At 39.6% G+C, this 19486-nt stretch overlaps 1 protein-coding gene across 2 annotated transcripts in view; it reads right to left on the bottom strand.

Moving 5' to 3' along the window:
* The window catches only part of lamb1b (laminin, beta 1b), a 31012-nt gene that overhangs the window by 4824 nt on the left and 6702 nt on the right, over positions 1–19486 (bottom strand). For both annotated transcript variants that reach the window (XM_015000799.2, XM_015000800.2), the window contains 22 exons: positions 16708–16781; positions 15473–15661; positions 15340–15403; positions 13950–14152; positions 13131–13251; positions 12315–12503; positions 11609–11785; positions 11398–11510; positions 11239–11318; positions 10377–10512; positions 10132–10290; positions 8720–8853; positions 8219–8339; positions 7908–8094; positions 7210–7353; positions 6899–7130; positions 5781–5938; positions 5384–5608; positions 4243–4460; positions 2851–2947; positions 985–1354; positions 732–916 (listed from right to left, as the gene is read on the bottom strand). In XM_015000799.2, coding sequence (XP_014856285.2) covers positions 732–916; positions 985–1354; positions 2851–2947; positions 4243–4460; positions 5384–5608; positions 5781–5938; positions 6899–7130; positions 7210–7353; positions 7908–8094; positions 8219–8339; positions 8720–8853; positions 10132–10290; positions 10377–10512; positions 11239–11318; positions 11398–11510; positions 11609–11785; positions 12315–12503; positions 13131–13251; positions 13950–14152; positions 15340–15403; positions 15473–15661; positions 16708–16781 — 3576 coding nt within the window. The remainder of the gene's footprint in view (positions 1–731; positions 917–984; positions 1355–2850; positions 2948–4242; positions 4461–5383; positions 5609–5780; positions 5939–6898; positions 7131–7209; positions 7354–7907; positions 8095–8218; positions 8340–8719; positions 8854–10131; positions 10291–10376; positions 10513–11238; positions 11319–11397; positions 11511–11608; positions 11786–12314; positions 12504–13130; positions 13252–13949; positions 14153–15339; positions 15404–15472; positions 15662–16707; positions 16782–19486) is intronic.

The following is a 19486-nucleotide window of genomic DNA, read 5'->3' as shown; positions in this document are numbered from 1 at the left end:
TTTCATTTGAAGTCACTGAAACTGAAGTAATTGGAGTATTCTGGATTAACCAACCAAACTTCTTTGAAGGTTATGTTTCCTTGAACAGGTTAGGGTAGGTCTATATGTTACACAAAATATTTTAATTACATTTTTTTGTGCAAAATCCTTCTTAGATAATGAGATATTAGTCTGCAGAGTTCTGTCTATTTTAGCTCCTTTCAGAATGAGCTGTTTTAGGGCCTCTGTCACTTTAAATCCAAATAAGCTCCTAGCCACGCCCCTCAACTCAACCTGAAAATGGCTACAAATAGATTTGTTATTATACAACTGTGCATCTTTGAAAAATGGAGCCTCCTGCACAACCAAGAATGCAGCAAGTGCTTTCCTATTAAGCGAACAACAAAACACTTTTCCAGTAGCCATTATACAACCCATAGAGCCGGAAAGCCAGCTGACCAAACCTGCTGGAGCGCCGCGTGGGTTGCTAGGTAAATGTGCGGTGAATGTGACTCAGCATTGGGAAGTTTTTGAAATTGCTCATTTTCTATTTACCAAAAAACATTAACGTATTGCCAAAAATGGCTGTGTGTGTTTTGTAAAACACTTTAACTGTTTTCAGAAGGAGTTGAGACCCAAATGGAAGCACAAAATCATGCAAAAACTTAATTTCTTATAATAGATCCCTTTGAAATCTGTTGAACTTTAGAGTAACTAAGCATGAGGAGATTATGAGGAGGTTTTTCTCTCACCATGGACGTTGGCGTTCTTGATGTTGTGGACTTGCTGTATGAGCATTTGGACGTGTTGCTCCAGCTTGTTGGCCTCGTCGGTCAGTACATCCAAGTTTGATTCTGTTGCGTTTGCTTCATCGTTGACGCCATTCAGTTTTTCCTGCGTTGCGGTCAGATTCCCGTTGAGGAATGACACCACTCCACTGGGAACACAGTGAGATATTAAAGCAAACTGTAAATTTGATCTTGATGTTTCGACGTTATTACATACGTGATCTGATTTATCAGGTCTTGGACTTTCTCCAGCTTCTCTGAAGCCGTCTTGTTTAGCACGATCTCCCTGACGGCCTTGGCGTTTCTCTCCAGACTGCTGATCAGCTCCTTGTACGGCGCCGTCACTCCAGTGGTCAGCAGCTCGGTAACTTGGGCCTCCAGACGGTGAGTCTGATTGGTCAGCTCGCCTACGACGCTGTCCCAGACGGAGAAGCACTGGTGGCAGGGTTCGCAGAAGGGAAACGTCCCCTTGTAGTCCCTGGCGCATGTGTCACAGCGAGGGCCGGAGAAGCCTTGTAAGCAGGCACATTGCCCTGTGGCTCGATGGCACTGACCACTGGAGATTCCTCGGGGTTCACAGTCGCAAGCTGGTGTCGCAAAGAAATTAAGCATTAAAGGTCAGTTTTTGGATCTATGAAGATATTTTAAGGCCTCTGTTTTAGGTACACACATTTAGGACTTTTTAAGGATGCGTAGACACCCTGTACTTTGCAGAATTTACTTTTAGTGTTACTTTCTCTGTCTCTGGTGTGAACCTATTTAAATGTTTCATCTACAACCAGAAATTTTACACTTGAATACCAAAAAGGTTTTGTTAGTCTCCCAAGTTCTGGTCCTTGCACAAAAAAAAATAAACAGGTTTTCCTTTTCCGTCCTTTGAGACAAAGAATGGTTATGAGTCAGGCAGAAGGAATGCAGAGTTTTTAGCCATCGCTGCACCACTGAAACCTAAAACAAATGTTTCTGCCATGGTCACACAATAAGTTTGTCTTTAGAAACACACATTAGGCTGAAATCTACACATGGTAACTAGTGGTACGTATCTGAGATACTGTAAGAGCAGAGGACGTCCCTCCCACTCGTTTCTCACACCGTTTCCCATGAAGCAAACGCATTACTGAGTCATGTGCAGATAGGAAGCAGCACACAGCTGGTGGAGCAGCTCAACAGACCAGGATGGGTGCAGCTGGAGAATATTAGGAATCTGCTCCGTGACAAAACAGGGATGCTTGGGAATCTGTGAGGACATCTGGTTCTCATGAGTGTGGTTTCTCCCATATCTATCCTATTTGTGTCCATGTCTTCGCCTTTTTCTGTTTCCAGCTACTGTGCCACACAGAGTTGGAAAAATATCAGCAGTTTGAGCAACAAACGCCACAGATTAAACACCTTAAATTACGTTTGGGTTGAGTTGGATTATGGTTGTCGTGATTTGGCTGCAACCAACAATTATTTTAGTCATCGATTTAATCTATAAATTATTTTTGGCGATTAATCGGATACGAAAACTGAAATTCTGCAGATTTCTCATGTAAGCCTTTTTCTTAAAATAAACTATTAGAAATACATTAAAATATGCAAATAAGCAATTCAATAATTAAAAAAAAAAATAATTTTATTGCTTAACGTGCATTAATAGAATTCCAATTAGAGGGATTTGTAGAAGATGTATTTGTAGCTAAAAACAAACAACATGTGAACAGGGCTGATCTGTTGACTATTTATTGGATTAATTAATAACTGAATAGCAGAAGGTGCTTAATAAGAGATTTTTTTGCAGCGATTATAAGCGGGTGAAGCTAAAACTATGACATGGAGTTTTCAGTAGAACATATTTACAGATAAAGTTTTCTTTATCTTCTATAAAAAATGTATATATTTTTCTATAGTTTTGGCTTAATCACGGCAATGAATATGTTCTTTGAGTAAATGGTCTTTTTTAGAGTCTCTACACACAATTAATGATTAATTGATTTACTAAATTAGTCGATTAGTTTAATAAACAATTAATCGTGATTTGGCCCTAGATTTTAGATTCTCTCGAATGTGCTGCAGATGCCTGTGATGAGCGATGACGTCCTACCGTGACATTTGACCTCTGGATTTCCCCAGAACAGCTCTTTGCATTCTCGGCACGTCCTGCCACTGAAACCCGGTTTGCACACACACTGACCCGTAACCTGCAGGAAGGCAACAACACAAATCCAGTCAATTCACGTGAATTTTAGCCAAACATTGTGCAGAAAGTGGTAATTTTCAAGGCTTTTTGGTGCAGAGACAATGGAGTTTTGTAGTTTTTTTTTTTTTTTTTGTGCCTCTGAATTAAACGTGTATTCAGTTGTTCCACTGTGTATTCTGAGACTTCCTTCCTCTGCTGGAGAGAAGCCAGTAAACACAAAGGTTTGTGAGAGAGTAGCGTTTCAGTTTTTTGTATACACAAAAAAACTGAAATGTGTGTGTTTAATGAAAACAAAGCAAAAGGAAGAATTCCCTTATATCTGTGGTGAATATGTCAAAGAAGTTACACAAACACAGATCAGAGTGTTTAGTGGACAGATAAGAGGACCCTGCTGCCTTCCCCTGTGTAAAACCCCGTGTTGGTCTCCATATGGAAAAACTCTGGCAGCAGCAGCAGCTCAGTAGAGCAGCACTTAGGGTTTGAATTAGTTTCTGGCTGCTTTGGGATTTAGTTTGGCTATTTCTTGGTCTTTAAATTCTGGTTTTAGATCTGTATGGCAGACTTATTAACTAGTTGCTTAAATTTTCCTGTGATTTTTCAAAATCTGACAATTTCCACCAATGTTTCAATTTCTGTTTGATCTTATTTATTGTGTTATCTGTTATTATAAAATTTTTCTTGTACTTTTTAATTTATTTATCTTAGATTATTTTCCCGTTTGGTTTCCATATCCTTTACTTTGTTCAGGTCCCTCTGGGATAAGCAGTTTCCTCCCTCAGTTTTCCTGCTTTCTGGAAAAACAGGAAGTGAACTATAGCGCAGGGCATTCTGGGTAAATGGAACTAAAACAAATGTACTAGTTTAGCGCTAGCGGACGAAAAAGTTTGTGGTCTTTTACCAAGAGCAAAAGAGAAAAGCTACTGGAAAAATCTGATGCTACTCCTTTTTTGTTTACGTTTCATGAAGAAGAAAGTTGCGCTCATGTTTTCTTCAGAGGTTTTTGTGTCATTTCCTTCTGTAGTTCTTGGTGCAGCGCCACCACAGGTGAAGAGGGGAATAAGGTTTTCAATTTGTTTGGATCATCTGACACAGTGCAGTGTGAAAGTAAACCACAGCAGCTGAAAATGTAGCAAATGTTGCAATTTTGATTATCAATCAAACTGAATCTACCAGACGTTCAGGCGTGAAAACACCTTGATTGCTCACCTACTTCCTGCTTAGCCCAGTTCTGATCCAACTCACCTCATCATCAGCATACCTACAATCTAAAATATTTTGCTCATGCGTCTGACTCACCACATCGCAGGAAGACCCGACAGAGTGGACAGGGTCGCAGTCGCAGCGTTCGCAGCCCGTTCCGCTGGCGAGGTTCCACGTATTGGGAGCGCAGCGGTCACAGTTCTGCCCGACCACGTTGGGCAGGCAGGAGCACTGGCCGCTACGCTGGTCACAGCGGCAGCCGTCAGGGGACGGACAGGCGTAAGATGTCGTCCCCGAAGAGTTGCACATGCACTCTTTTAAAAAGGAGGACAAGGCAGGAGTTGTATTTACTTCTATGAAGTCAGACTTTCTTTGAATCTTTTAAAGTGGTGTTCAGGCTTTCTGGGATTAATTGATCATACACCCAAACCAGCCTCCAAACGTAACCTGTAAGCTGTAAGCTCTGCAGAGTTGTGCCAAATTTCCAGAGATTTAAATCAACACATTTTAAAGACAAGTACCCTTTAGTTAAAGGGCACCTATTACACTTTCTTTAACAGGTTAGGATAGATGTAAATGTGTTGGAGCTGCGATTGGGGGTTGCTAGGTAACGGGGCTAGGTGGGGGTTGCTAGGTAACGCTGGAATGGCAACTGAACATTGGTGAGGTTTTTGAAACGGCTCATTTTCCAAATACCAAAAACATTAACTTATTGCCAAAAAACAGTCGGGTGGTTTTTTTTAAGCACCTGGGTTGGTTTTAGAAGCAGTAGAAACCCAAATTTAAGTATAAAAATGTGCAAAATGTCCCTTTAATCTTTGAAATGTAACCTGCACACTCAAATATGTAAAACTGTAAAACTATAGGTTTAAAGTTACAGCAGTTTCCCTAAGAATCATGTCATTCCCTGAAAGTAACATGTAAGTTCAGGGAATGCACCCAGCGTCCTTAGAAGAATAATGACTCCATGTTGGTCACAAAAAGATGATAATTTTCAAATATTTTAGTGTTTAATAAAAAAATCCAGAAATATTTCAATTAAACACCTCATCTCCATCTTTAATGTTTGCAAAACATTAACTGTATACACAAAAACTATCTTTTTTTTCCCCCTCAAAATTGAAAAAAAAAAGTTCAGAAAGTTTGAAGAATCGCTGCTCAGGATCTGTTATCCTAAATCGTCCGGCTCGATGGAAGCGAAGCATAAGCCGAGTTTTTTTCGTGTATCTGTACTCACTCCGGCAGCTCTGCTTGGCGGCGTCGCCGTAATATCCCGGTTTGCATTGCTGGCATGAGTGGCCCTGCGTGTGGTACAGGCATTTCAGACAGGCACCTGTGCGGACGTCGCAGGATCCCGGGTCGTGCATGTCAATGTTGTTGTTACAATCGCAGGGCGTGCAGCGGCCACCGGGAATGAGAGGGTTCCCATAATAACCCGGGGCGCACTCATCACACCTGGTTCCTGGATGACGAAAGAAAACAGAATTTAAAAAGGAAAAAAACGAAACGGGCAAAAAGGTAAATTACAGGGAGGGAGAAGAGGTGCAACATCTTGAGATCTGTGTGACTTGAAGACACGATGACAAGACGATGCTTTTGTGCTGCTTGCATAATAACAAATCTGTAAAATGCACCTTTGTAGCCGTGGCTGCACACGCACACCAGCTGATCGGTCAGAAGGTAACAGCTGTCCGCAAACTGCCGACCACTGCGGGGTCCGTCTGGACACATGCAGGGGCGACAGTGGCTCCCTGATCCCAGCTCTGGGTCACCATGGTAACCATTTATACATCTGAAAACGGAGCGAGATTTCACACATTTGTTTGGCAAACTCAAAGTTTCTCATTATTAACAATATGAAGCCTCCGGCACGCTCCAGATGTTTCGTTCTAAACTTGCAGCTCCACTTAACTACGGAGTTCCCCAAGGCTCCATTCTGGGTCCTTGTGTGTTTTGTTGTATATCTTGATTTAGAGGTCCGTTTTTCACTGTTATAATATCAACATGAAACTTGTACACATGATTGCTGCATCCTAAGTGCACAGAGAAGCATCATCACAGATCCTTCCTCCCACCTGCTCTCAGACTCTACAACCATCAGTGCTACCAACAAACTGGGTTTAACATTCCTGTTGCTATTTGCACAGTTTTACTCATTTTTGATAAAATTTCTGCAAAATTGAATTTTCACACATTGTAACTAGTCTGTAGTTTTTTAATCCACAAATGTGCATTTTTCTACTTTTTTTAAAATTATTCTACTCAGTTGCACATTGGAGCCTACCCAGGATTTTTATGTCGTAATGTTGTCCTTACTGTACAGAATATTATCCTTAATTCTTTTTATGCGTTTTATGTGTACCTACATGCCTCTGTTGCCTGTCAGTTGGCTGCTGTTGCAACCTGAATTTCCCCGCTGTGGGAAAATATTCTACTATATAATATTCATAATATTCTGACGACAAAAATCAGACAAATCAAAACTTGTGGCTGGACTGGCTGAATGGCACTTAACGATGTTTTAGCTGCTGCTGTTGCCCAACAACCAAAGCGACTCTGTTTGGTGTTTTTCAAAATCAGAGCCCATTTTTTATGTTTACAACTTGCAAAAACTGTATCTTTGGCTACGTGCAAATTAGTTTGTTCCTCATTGCTTTTTCTCTTTTGCAATGCTAAAGCATGCAGTAGCAAATGGAAAATGATTTAACACTGACTCAGCAGTAATGGTCTTCTTCTTGTTGCCATGTTGTACCTCTCACAGTGATGTCCGGTGGTGAAGTCTCTGCACCCCTGACACTCTCCGGTCTGAGGGTGACAGTACTCGCTGTGGCCGTTACACTGGCACGGTCGGCACTGAGGGAACCCCCAAAAACCCGGTAAGCAGTGGGAACACTGGCGTCCCGTGGCTCCCTGCACGCACTCACACTGACCAGTTGATTCGTGACAGAACGGAGTGACGGAGCCCAGCGGGTCGCAGTCACAAGCTGGGGGTTAAATTAAATTACCATTAACGAGAAGAGTCGGGCCGCCGCACAGCAAAGTGAAGCGACTCCTGACACTCACATCTGCAGCCAGCAGGACTGAACAGGAACGTAGCCGGAGCACAGTGGTCACAGTTTCTGCCGACCACGTTGGGTCGACATCGACACTGACCGCCGCTGGGATCGCACATGGCACTGAGGGAACCCTGAGGGTCGCAGTGGCAAGCTGGGTGGGAAAAAAAACAGTTACCAACACAAAGATGCATGATTTTCTAAAAGCTTTAATTTGTATTTAGCTCCCTTTATTCTTGTACGCCTAAACTGAGACCTTATGGGTCCAATTGTTTCTAGAAGTCATTAACTACCAGATAGATTCCAGCTGTTTGTAGTTTAATCTCAGCTTTTTGTGAAAATCTCAGATGTTTGTCACAACAAGCATCATGAAGATCAAGAAACACAGTGGACAGGTCAGTTAAAGTAATGTTGAGGAAAAGTTTAAAGCAAGGATTGGCTATAATAGAATGCCTCAAGTTTTGAATATCTCAATTCACCATCTATGGAAAAATAAAACGCTGTCCAACGTGTAGAGAAGTAGCCAAGAGGAAACACTGTAAGAATTTATTAGATTTCTTTTTAGATTAGTTTTGTTTTGGTAGTTTATGAACTTTTACATCCTGCTTTAAATTTGAGGAAGAGATTAAAAACAGCCTCAAACAAACAAGATATCATCTAAGGGACCAAAAATCAACGGCTTGAGACACAACGTAGCCAGTAACCTACTCATTGCTCCTTTGTGCAGCAGAGCGGAGATGCTGAAGATGTAGTCACTGCAGATGTCCGTCATCGGGCTTTTGATGACGCTGCGGCTGCTTTCCAAACATCTGTAGCGCTGAAACGTGTCCCACGCTTCCTCACCCTCCGTCCCTTGAAACATTTCCATCTCTCTGACCCGAGGCATCAACACCAGCTAAAAGCAGAGCGGAGGGTTTGTGGGAGTGTTTCAGAGCTTGAGCAGTGTCAGATGACTTTATATGGAGCTCTAGGAGGCTTTCAAAGCAAATAAATGTTTAGAAAAAAAAAAGGAAACATACAGAGTCGATGAGCGTGTGTGGATTCTGGATGTGGCTGACCGAAGAGTACCGCGGGAAAGTCAGACGGATCGTGTAGTTCAGTCCTTTCTCCAAACACACTGGACTCACGAGCAGCACATGCCTGCAGCACACATCAGGGTCCGGTTAGTGTGTATCCAGGGTCAGATTTAAGACTTTTTAATTCCATTATGAACGAAATTTAAGACCAAAAAAAAACTATAGAGAGGGGATCCTTAGGTTCTTCTGCTGGTTCGTATGTGTGCTGGCAACAAAAGTGAGCCAGTGGTAAAAACGGATGTCCTCCAGCCCATTGAGATTAAAAATTATTTTGCAAGAGAATCCTGGACATACATTTGCACTTACCTATGATAGATGAGGAAAAAAAAAAAAACTAGCTAGCGAGCTAGAAAATTTAAGACCTGTAATTAGTCAACTTACACTTTTTTTGTGTGGACGCCCTGGTATCATAACACCTGGCAGGATATGCAGCAAACGTTTTACCTGGATCCAGGTGGGAGAGAGATGAACTGCTCGTCTCCGCTCTGGGCGGAGTTGCTGCAGTGAGCGGTGTAGCTCGGCGGGTTGAAGACGGGGCGCTCGACCCGAACGGTCACCTGATCCCACTGCTGCGGCAGCTGCAAACACAAACACGCAATAATATGCTTACTCCGCGGTCCTTTTCAGACATTCTGAGCTCATAGAGCGCTACAGCAAAGCAAGGTTACCATAACAACCATTCCAGATTTGGATTAGCTCCGTTTCGTTCTGATTTGTTCATTTGTAGACTTTTGGTCGGACAATCGTTCCCTCTGGTTTTGGAAGCTGACCAAAACCAGAGTAGTTGATTTCTGGAGCTCAGTTTGGGTCGCTCGGTAACTGTTTGGGCTGTGGTTGCTCGGTAACTGTTTGGGCTGTGGTTGCTCGGTAACGGTTTGGGCTGTGGTTGCTCGGTAACGGTTTGGGCTGTGGTTGCTCGGTAACGGGCTGGGCTGTGGTTGCTCGGTCATGGCCTGGGTTTGGCTCGCGTTGCTAGGTAATGTGCTGGGCTTGGCGTGGGTTGATTGTTGAGAGGCAGTGTCTGCTGACGTTCCATTCATGAGGTTTTTGTAACGGCTCATTTTTCAGACACCAAAACACATTAACTTACTGCCAAAAGAATGACAGTTTTCTTCAGCGCTTTGGCTGTTTTTAGAATCAGTTGAAACCCAAATGGAAGTACAAAAATGTGCAAAATGTGAATTTTGTATAATTAAGAAAGCCTCTGAGAACTTTGTTGGTTCGTATGTGTGCCGGCAACAAAAGTGAGCCAATGGAAAAAATAAATGTTTTCCAGCCTCTGACAAACAATTGATGTTTCAGATGGATAATAATTACTTCAGACTCATTTACATAGAGATCACATATAAATTAGGCCTTTCACAATAAACAATAAATAAGTTAAAAGAAACTCAATAATTTTCATTTGCTTTATTGTTTTTCTCTTTTCTTTTCTACCAGAAACTGGATGATAAAAGTCTTCAGTTTGGTGCTTTGGTCTCAACTATCCCATTTTTTTGGTATAGTTGAGATCAAAACATTATTTTCTGTATTTGCAAAATACAGAAAATGTTTTCTTTATTTATTTTAGATATTTCAGATGTCTTCCACTTCCAGTGTTTAAATGTCCATTAGAATTTAAAGTTTATTTGATTGTTGAGAATGTGTTCTTGCCTTTTTTTAATACAATTATTACTATTATATCACTTGAAAATGGTCTCAAAACAACAATATTATCGTTTATCGCCATAAGTTCTGGGACAATTTGTCATCCAGCAAAATTAGCTATTGTTACAGGACTAATATAAAACCTCCTTACTGAAACACAAGCAGGAAGCCAGGACTGATAAAATCAGAAAACCCTTCCTGTACGTTACCTGCGGCTCGTAGCGAACAAGTATGTCGTAGTCCATTGACTGTGGGATGTTATTGACATTGAACTCTATGTAGCCGCCTTCGGGAACATGAGCAAAGCCCATCCCGGTCCATGTGGGGCTTCGGTCCTGAGGATAGGCCCTCGCAACGGATTTGACCCCCTGAGATAAAGGAGAGATTTCTCAAAATGTTGGAGCAGGTAGATCAGAAAAGGAAGAAACACTCAAAACCAGTTTTATACGCTTACAGGGCCGTGTTGAGCCTCTTCGGCTTCATACGTGTAGTGATCCAAGGAGATGAAGTAGAATCCGGACTCGACCTGATCGCAGCGGCGTCCGAACATGTGCGCTCGGCAAACACACTGACCTGACTGGGGGTCACAGCTTTGGAGCGGGAGAAGGCAGATTTAAAAAAATGGAACATCAATTGCGTCTTTAAAAACGTTTTGAATCAAAGAATAAATATGAAGAACATGAATGAACCGTCAACTAGAACTGTTAGAATTAGGGCTGGACGATGTGGCTTAAAAATATAACAAATCTGATTTCCGATTACATTTTTTTTCTCCATTTTTTTTTTCTGAAACAGAAATTACAAACGACAGAAAATAATTTCAAAAAGTGTTTTTATTTCAATTATCACTTCTGTGAGTTAAACAAGATGGCCGCCTTGGGTGTGCTGACTTCACTCTGAAATATGGAAACTCAAAGAGTGGATTGTTGGGGGGGATCCATATTTTCCAAAAATTAAATCTTCAATTAATCAAATGGATTTATTGCTCTAAAATACTGTTTCAAAGTAGCTCAACAAATGTAACAGTCCAAACATATGGACCTCCTGGCGCCATGTTTAATTGCTAACAGGAAGTTGTTTTGAAGCAATCTGATTGGCTGACATAGGTTTTACTTTTGCACTACACTGCCCCCTACAGGTTTGGCATGTTTATAGCAACATTATCCAGGTTCATGTGAATGAAAACCTTTCTAAAATCACTCCCGTGTACAATTTTTTTTTTTTTCAAAGATGTTCTGGAGATATTTGTTTTTAGAAAGAGCCGGCTACGTGTGTACAAAGCCTTAAACCAGCTTTTTCTGTGTGTTTTGACCCACTTGTTGTCGTTTGCTCCTCCCTGGTCGCAGTCGCACGGTCTACAACCATCCATGTCATTCGACAGGCCCCAATGCTCTGGCTGTTTGTATAAAAAGAAAACAGACGAGTTTTACTCCTACAGGAGGTGAAATGATGTGACTTTGTGTTTGGAGTCGTACCAGGCACTCATCACAGTTGTGACCAGTGACAAGTCGCTGGCAGAAGCACTGTCCGGTTTCTGAATCACAGGGGTTTCCTCCTGGCATCGTCCCCAGGCTGTTGCAGGAACAAGCTGCCAGAACATGCAATAAACAATTCAGCAACACGTCTTTCAAAATGTCCTTTACGGTTCAATGACTATGACAGAAACATGGGAAATGTTGAACCTACGCAGGCACCCGTCTGGCCCCTGTCCCAGTCCATAGTGTCCCTGTCTGCAGTGGTCACAGCGCTCTCCCTCCACATGGAGTTTACACCGGCACTGACCCGAGATCAGCCCAGCCGCCACGTCAGTCCGCGAGTCGCACAGTCCGCCCTGCAGGGATCCCTCCGGGTCACAGTTACACGCTGCAAAGACACAAATAATTACCTTAAAATTATCTGAAGAGTGAAGACCAATGGATTATAAAGACGGAACACAACTAAAAGACTCTAAAGTTGACAAATATAATTTCTATCAACATGAGCCACTTACTGATTGCCATACCTGGTTCAGATTTTGTTTATTTAATTTATTTCACCAACTTGGTTCCAATTTGTAATTCGTGCCAGTTTAAAATGAACACATCTGGTCTTGATTGAATCTTCTTCCTACTTTAAGTGTTAGTTTGTTGCTGTTATTAAAGATCCAAAAGGTATTAGCACATTGTGTGAGTACTTGATTACACAGCACTGTTTAGTTTGCAGAACTGTGTATCTTTAATCACGCTACAACAGCCGTCATTAGGTTTTCCAACATATTTAATCCAGTTGGTGAAAGAACCTGCACATGGTTGCAGTCAGTAGGAACCTAAAGATCTCCTGGAAGATGTCAGGCTCGCTCACAGACAGGTCATGTAAGCAGCCTGTAGCCGTTGTTTATGTGCGGGTAACGTACGTTCACAGATGTTAGGGTCTCTCAGGTCTCTGTTGGGGTGCTGGTAGAAGAAAGGCACACACTGCTCGCACTGCTGGCCCACTGTGTTGTGCTGGCAGTCGTCACACACACCTCCGCTGACGTTACCGGTTGAAATGTACACGGCGAGGTCGAAGTGACACGACGAGGAATGCCGATTGCATTCGCATCCTGAAAAAAAAAAAAAAAGAAAGAACGAGTCATGTAATAGTTCTTAAAGGGGAACTATTACACTTCCTTCAGCAGATTAGTATAGATACAAAACATGTTCATTACACTTATTTTGCACTGAATCATTCTTAACTCATGAGATTTTAGTCTGGTCAGTTGGAACTCGGCTTGGGTTGCTAGGTAACAGTGCTGGGCTGGGCGAGGGTTGCTAGGCAACGCCACAGTGCCCGTCGAATGTGACTTAACAATTGGGAGGTTATGAAATAAATCATTTTCCAGACACCAAAAAACATTAACTTACTGCCAGAAGTTAATTTGTGTTTTTTTTTAAGTGTTAAGTTTGTACAAAGGGAAGTACAAAAACAAAATGTGAAGACATTTGATCTATAGTTTTTGCAAACTTGAAGTTTTAAAATGGCAAATAAATCAGGAGGTTAATGTAGATATTTTAACTTCTTTAACCAACTAATTTGCTGAATTGCAGCAATTATTTTTTTTCATACATTTGCTTATTTCTTTTGAAAGAATATGCAGGTCTGGAAATGATTAAGTGTAGACCTCATGTAAATCCACTCGCTCACGGAGCACAGACCAAAAACAGCTTAACTGATCCGTGTGTGCTCTTACTTTTGCAGGCGTGGGTGTTTCGGCCCTCTGCAGGTCTCCATGGCAGGTCGTGGTAAAACTCTTGGCAGCGCTCACAGTTCAGCCCCTCAGTGTTATGGTTGCAAACGCAGCGGCCATGAACCTACACGCAAGAGTTAAGACTAATCTTTATGGGAAAATGTAAAATTTACTAAAATATATCAATAAATGAATGGTAATAGTAAAGCAGATAAGAGGAGCAATTGTTCAAGCATGAAATTTGGTACATATGTTCTTCGAAACTCACTTTCAAATCATGTACCGCCAAAGTTCAGTATAGCGGCCATTTTTCAAGATGGCCGACACATCTGACTTGGCGCTACTGTTATGGGTCAGATAATTAGAAGAAAAAGAAATAAATATTTTACACTAACTTCGTAAGCTATGGTAATGTTTGTTCAAAGCAACTGCATATTTGACTTGAATTAAGATGGCGTCCAAGATGGCCACCCTTAAAGACAAAATTTGTAATATCTCAATTAGTAATAGAGCTAGACAATTTTTTAAAAAAATTAATTTCGTAGAGTTTTGGAGGCAGAGAATTAGATACATGAAGTAAACTAACTAGAATAACTAATAGTTAAAGTGTGGGGAAAATCTTACACATTTTATAATATATTTCAGAATCTTAGTTGATAAACAGAAAAGCAGTAAATGTTATGAGAGAACTGTTGATGACAGTTTTTGGTATTGGTCTTGACAAAGTATTTCCAACAAATTTGGGATAAATTTCATGGTCCAAATTGTTTATGGAAAAGTCTGCTGAATGAAAAAAGATGTAAAATAGTTTTGTTTTTTTACCATGCCTTCAGGTCTGCCCTGTTCTCTGTCTATAGGTGCGCACTCGGAGGCGTGGCCGTAGCAGAAGCAGTTCCCTCGGACGACCATGTCGAAGAGCGCGTAGTAGTACTTCTCCGTCACCTCCTCTCTGAAATCCACCAGGTTGTCGCCCAGCGTGTGCAGCTTGATGAACTTTATTCTGAGGTTTGTGATCTTCAGCATGTCTGAAACGCAGAGAAAACACTTTTCAAACAAATGTAGTTAAATGTGTAAAATTCTGAAAACCTATGATTATCCACTTGATTCCTTCATCAGTTAAATTCAACTTTTAAAACATTTTTTTACAGAATTATTATTTACATTTTAGACCTACCTGCAAAATAACATGCTTAATAGCTCCTATTCTATTTAAGTATTATAGCAAGTTAAGTATAAATGTATCTATAACTGGTGTTTTTTTATCTGCTGCAGATTATTCCTACTTTTAAATTCCTTCTAATAAAACCTACATTAAACTTCATAATAGCTATTATTGTTATTGGTTTTAGAGAACTAATGACGTCATTGATTTCAAGCCAGATTTTGTTAAATATTTCTCATGTTTTTATTTTACTTTTAGATTGTAGATATATTATATCTGTTTGGTTTGTTATTTTGTTCTTTTTTTAAGTGTAGAAAATAAAGTTTCTTTCAAAAATTTGGATTTAAACGTTTTCCATTAGGGTTGTTTAAGTCCTACAAAAACATCAGAAAACACCAAAATATATTTCTGTACAAGAGCCTTCAGTCATCTCATTATCTTTATATTTTATTTCTAAGGATTCAGACTTGAATCTCTTACAGTGGTCATAATCAACAGTCATGGATTATAAAGAAAACTTTTCTTTGGACCTTTTTCTAACTTTCTCAGCTCATTCAGCAGCTGTTTAGTTTTTGAGCAGTGTTTTTTGGTTTATTAAAATTAAATAAAAGGACTAAAACTCTGCCAATAAGTTTATGTTAAAAACGGACAGTAGAAGGATCTTTTAGGCACTTTACCATGGTGCTGAAACTATAAGAAATGCTGAAAAGCCTGTTTCAAAGATGACCAGCAGTTGGATAAAGTTATTTTTAGTGCTGACATTTTTTTTAATGGTATCTGTATTGGTTTGTGACTGGGAAAGAGAAATCATGTGTCCCAGCAAGGATGTAAACGAGTTTACAAAGTCCAAGTTGCTTCCGTATGTGAAATTCCTCCCCGCGTGCTTCCTGTCTGACCTCTTCGCTGTGGGAAGCTGCACAGCCGATAACAGGAAGTTACAGGAAGCTATTTTTATTTGGATTCTTTGTGCTTAAAGTTGCCTTAATTAGGCTTTGCTTACTGATTTGTGTGTTGTAAACAAGCTGTCTTTAACGAGAAGATGCAGCTTACTCTGTATCCGCAAGCTGTAGGGGTCATCAATCTCAAAAGCAGGATCCAGCACCCGAAATATCACCTAAAACAACAAGAAAGAACAATCAAAACCAAACTGTGCGACAAGGACAAAAACACAAAACTAGCTCACCTCTCCCTCTGTGGATGGTTCAAAGTCTGAGTAGCGGGTGTCGCAGATTATTTCGTCCACTCTACGCATCGGTCCAGTGGAAATGCCAGGAAAGACAGACTCGCAGTTTTGGGCAAAGTATCGATAAACCTGCCATGTTTTCCCAAAATCCATGGACCGCTCAATCATCATGGCAGCAGGACGGAACGTCTGCGAACACAAAACCTTGTTCAGTGAAGCTGAAGTAAAAACAAATATGACTTCTTTATTAAAGTCTTGTCCTTCTAATCTTGGTTTTTCTATCTAGCTAGTGAGTTAGCTAACAGCTATTGTCTATGGAGTTAGCTGGTTAGCTACTTTTAAGGTAGGAGGATGTAGCTTGCAAAATTTTTTCTAAATATTTAGTAAAATCAGTTTCATACATGAACAGCGTTTGCGTTATTTTTCTGCTTGTAAAAAATGCTAATAAGACAGTTAGCCAGCTTAGCGTTTATCAAGCTAGCGTACAGATGATTTAGTCTGAAAGACAACAGATTTAGTTTGCTGTATATTTCTCAGAAATGTAGCTAGCTAAAACAAACTGAAGCAGTATCTGTGGAATTATGATGTTCATGAAATGCAGATTGAAATTTGAAAAAATTTAAAAAACACAAATTTCACAAATTATATTTAGTTCTAGTTTATGTGCGAATACCTTAGTACACTTGAAATAAGACAAAACTAATTTACAAGTAACTTTGTAACAGATTATTTCACTTATAACATGGGAACATGTGAAAGTGATATAATCTGTCAATTGAACTAGTACTTTTTAAAAATCAATATTAAGGAATTATTCACTTTAAATAAGCTCCTGTATATTTCTGAAAAGCTACTTATAAGTTTGTCTTATTTCAAGAATCCTTGCACAGAAACAATTGGTGAGATTTTGTATTTTTGCAATACATAAAATATGAATTTGGTTTCTGTTGAGGTTTTATATGCTCTTTAGAGTCCTAGTTGTTTCAGTAAAGAACCGGATGCAGATTTGTTTTCCCTGTGATGTCGCCAGAAAACAGGATGTGAAGGGACTGGGGAAGCGAGTCCCTGAGTGTGTTTTGACTACGAGTGGAGGCAAATTATTAAGAGATCAAAAGCATCTTCCTGTTACTCCTTCTTCTCTCAGGAGACCAGGATGACTTTCTGAAGGTCTCTGAGACTTCATCTCTTTCTCTGTGTGTATTTGAGTTCATGTTTGACGTAGATGAATCCAGCACCTTGAAGGTCATGATGAGGTGTGTGAAATGAAACTCGGCCTCCAGGTCCAGCTGGATAGTTACATTCTCCACACCTGCAGGTGGAAGACCAAACAGAAAACTAACAATTTACACATTCAAATTTACGAGAATTTAAAATGCTGATGAGTTTTCCCATGTCTAAACATGCAGGTGTTCTGTTTAGGCAGCTGAGTTGGCTCGGGTCCAGATATGAAACTAATCCGTTTAAGGTTCTGGAATATGTTGGAGACCAAAATGACTTTCTGAAGAAAAGCAAAGAAAGACAAGGGTACAAACAAGAACACAAAATGCAGATTTGTTTGCTTTCAGACGCTAAAAGAACTACAGCAGGGGTGTCAAAAATGTGGCTCGGGGGCCATTAGCAGCCCTCTGAAGGATTAAGGGCGGCCCCCAAACCTCAAATGTAGAATTGACAAATCTGGTCTGCAAGCACAGCTGGTTGATGCAGTTGGACATTTTTCATTTTTTAGCACAATTTTTAAAAATAAGTATCTTTTTAAAAAATAGATTTGCATTTATTAGCAAAGTTTTATAATAATAATAACCAGAACCATAATAATGGACATATTTTTACTTAAATTAATATGAAGTAATTTTAAGTAAAACTACTTAAGTAAAAGTAATTTTACTTAATTTTCCTTAAATTAAACAGAATTAATTTACTTAATTATAATTAATTTTAAGTAAGTTAAAATTAATTTATTAAGTAAATTAAAATTAATAAACTGAAACAATCAACCCCCCAAGAAAATTTTATTTGGGTCTGTCTAATTCTAATGCAATTTTTCAAGACTGTTTTTAGATTTTGTATCTAAAATGATTCACTGATCAATTTAATAAAATAAATAAATAAATAAATAAAAAATAATAATAAAAATCAACAATTTTGATTTAAATAAATTGTCTATTTTTTTTTATTTTTTATTGATCAGATAAAACAAAATTGCACAGAAAGTTTGTTTTAAAAATGTAATTAAAACAAACACACAAAAAACTTTTTTTTTTGGTGGCTTTTCACCTTAACGATTTTGGCAAAACGTTGGACACCACTGAGCTCCAGGACCCGCTGCAAGGGAATTAAACATTCCCATGTGAACGCCAATATACGTCTCCAGCTTCCTGCTTTTTCAAAGCCATCTGCACCACTGGCTCCTGCTCCAACTGTGACTCACACTGCTGACAGTTTCCCACCATTCAGAAACGGAGCGAGTCTGCTGCATAAATGCTTACGTTAAGAGGGATTTACTAGGAGTCCCACTGCCAGAGAGCCTGCTATAATGCGATTACAGCGTAAGGATGAGATTCTGACTCGTTATACACAGAATCGTACAAACATAGTTGACTATATAATTCATAAAAGCTGTAAATAAATAAAGTTGCAGTTTGCTTATGAGTTATTGAGCCTTTACAACTGTGTCACAAATCATTCGAGGCGCCATGATGGACGTCGGAAGCTTTTCCAATGTCGTTTTGCCGATTTATTCATGGCTTCTGCTTGTTCGAGTCGAGCTAATTTTGAGCGTAACACACCTGGTTGGGGCTCATATACTGCGGTGTTTACAGAAGCTTGAAATGGCTAGAAACCGACCCGTACCTCCTCCCTCCTGATGTGTTGATAAAATTATCGACTTTGCCTGAATTCACAAAACACGATTTATATCACTATGTCATAAACAGCGCTTCCTTTACACCGGAGAAGTCTTAAAAACCTATACAAGATGAGATGCTAACCAGTTTTTTTCCATACAAGACGGTGCGCCATTGTTTCCATGGTTACTAACGGTTAGACGCGGCGTATCTTCTCCATAATGATCGATATCATATATTATGAAATATCAAAATTATACCTCTCTAATCATAAGTACTTATAACGTTTATGAACGCTAATCGTCTTACCTTGTAAAAAGTAAATCCGCTGCAAATCCGTAGGGCTGACTGACCGCATCTTTCCTTGTTAAAAGTTAAACAATAAAATGACAGGTTTGGTTTTCACCCTTGTCTGTTTGTGCAGCCGACCGCGCAGCATCCCGTGACCATTTTTACTGCGAAATCAACTAAATAAAAGCGATATTAGACTACCAGATGTGCGTTTATGACAGGCTTTGGTTGTTTTGAGGTCCGTCATGACGTAGCGGGCCGTGGCGGATGTGTTTCGAAGAGAGCGTGCAAATGGTCAATACAAATCCACAATTAATAACTATTTGTGGTTATTTATACTACTTATGACACCTGTGATAATTTCATTCAGTAGTTTAAAACTCAAATAAATGTATTCGCTTTAAGACTCGACTCAAGACATCATGAGACAGTGGGAAGAACTGGAGACTTCCGCTAACTAGCTAACTGTTAGTCAAGCTAACTTGTACACTTGGATTAAATTCATTCTGCTACTCTCATAATTATTGATTTAACAACAAATAAAAAAAACATACGAATGACCAAAATAATTTAGATTTGGAAAATAAATCACTGTTTAGGAAGCTAACATGCTAATTGTCCATCTGGTAAGGTAATAAGCAGACTAAATTCTTCTCCAGTATGCTAACTGGCATGCTTGCTATTTACCATGATAACTAGATAGCTTAAACTAATTTTTTTTTTGCTTTTAGTTATCAATAAAAAAAATCTATCTTTTCTGTTATATTAAGTGTTTGATAGGCAGAACAATTTGTTCTAAGTAATATTTTGATGCTAAGATACATTTAAAAAAATCACAAAAGAATGTGCTAAAACTACCCAGATTTTTTAAAGTTTTTTT

Source organism: Poecilia mexicana, unplaced genomic scaffold, assembly GCF_051168715.1.
Source record: "Poecilia mexicana isolate PSO_F unplaced genomic scaffold, ASM5116871v1 scaffold_23, whole genome shotgun sequence".
Taxonomy (NCBI): Eukaryota; Metazoa; Chordata; class Actinopteri; order Cyprinodontiformes; family Poeciliidae; genus Poecilia; species Poecilia mexicana.
This window is presented reverse-complemented; position numbering and strand designations above follow the sequence as displayed.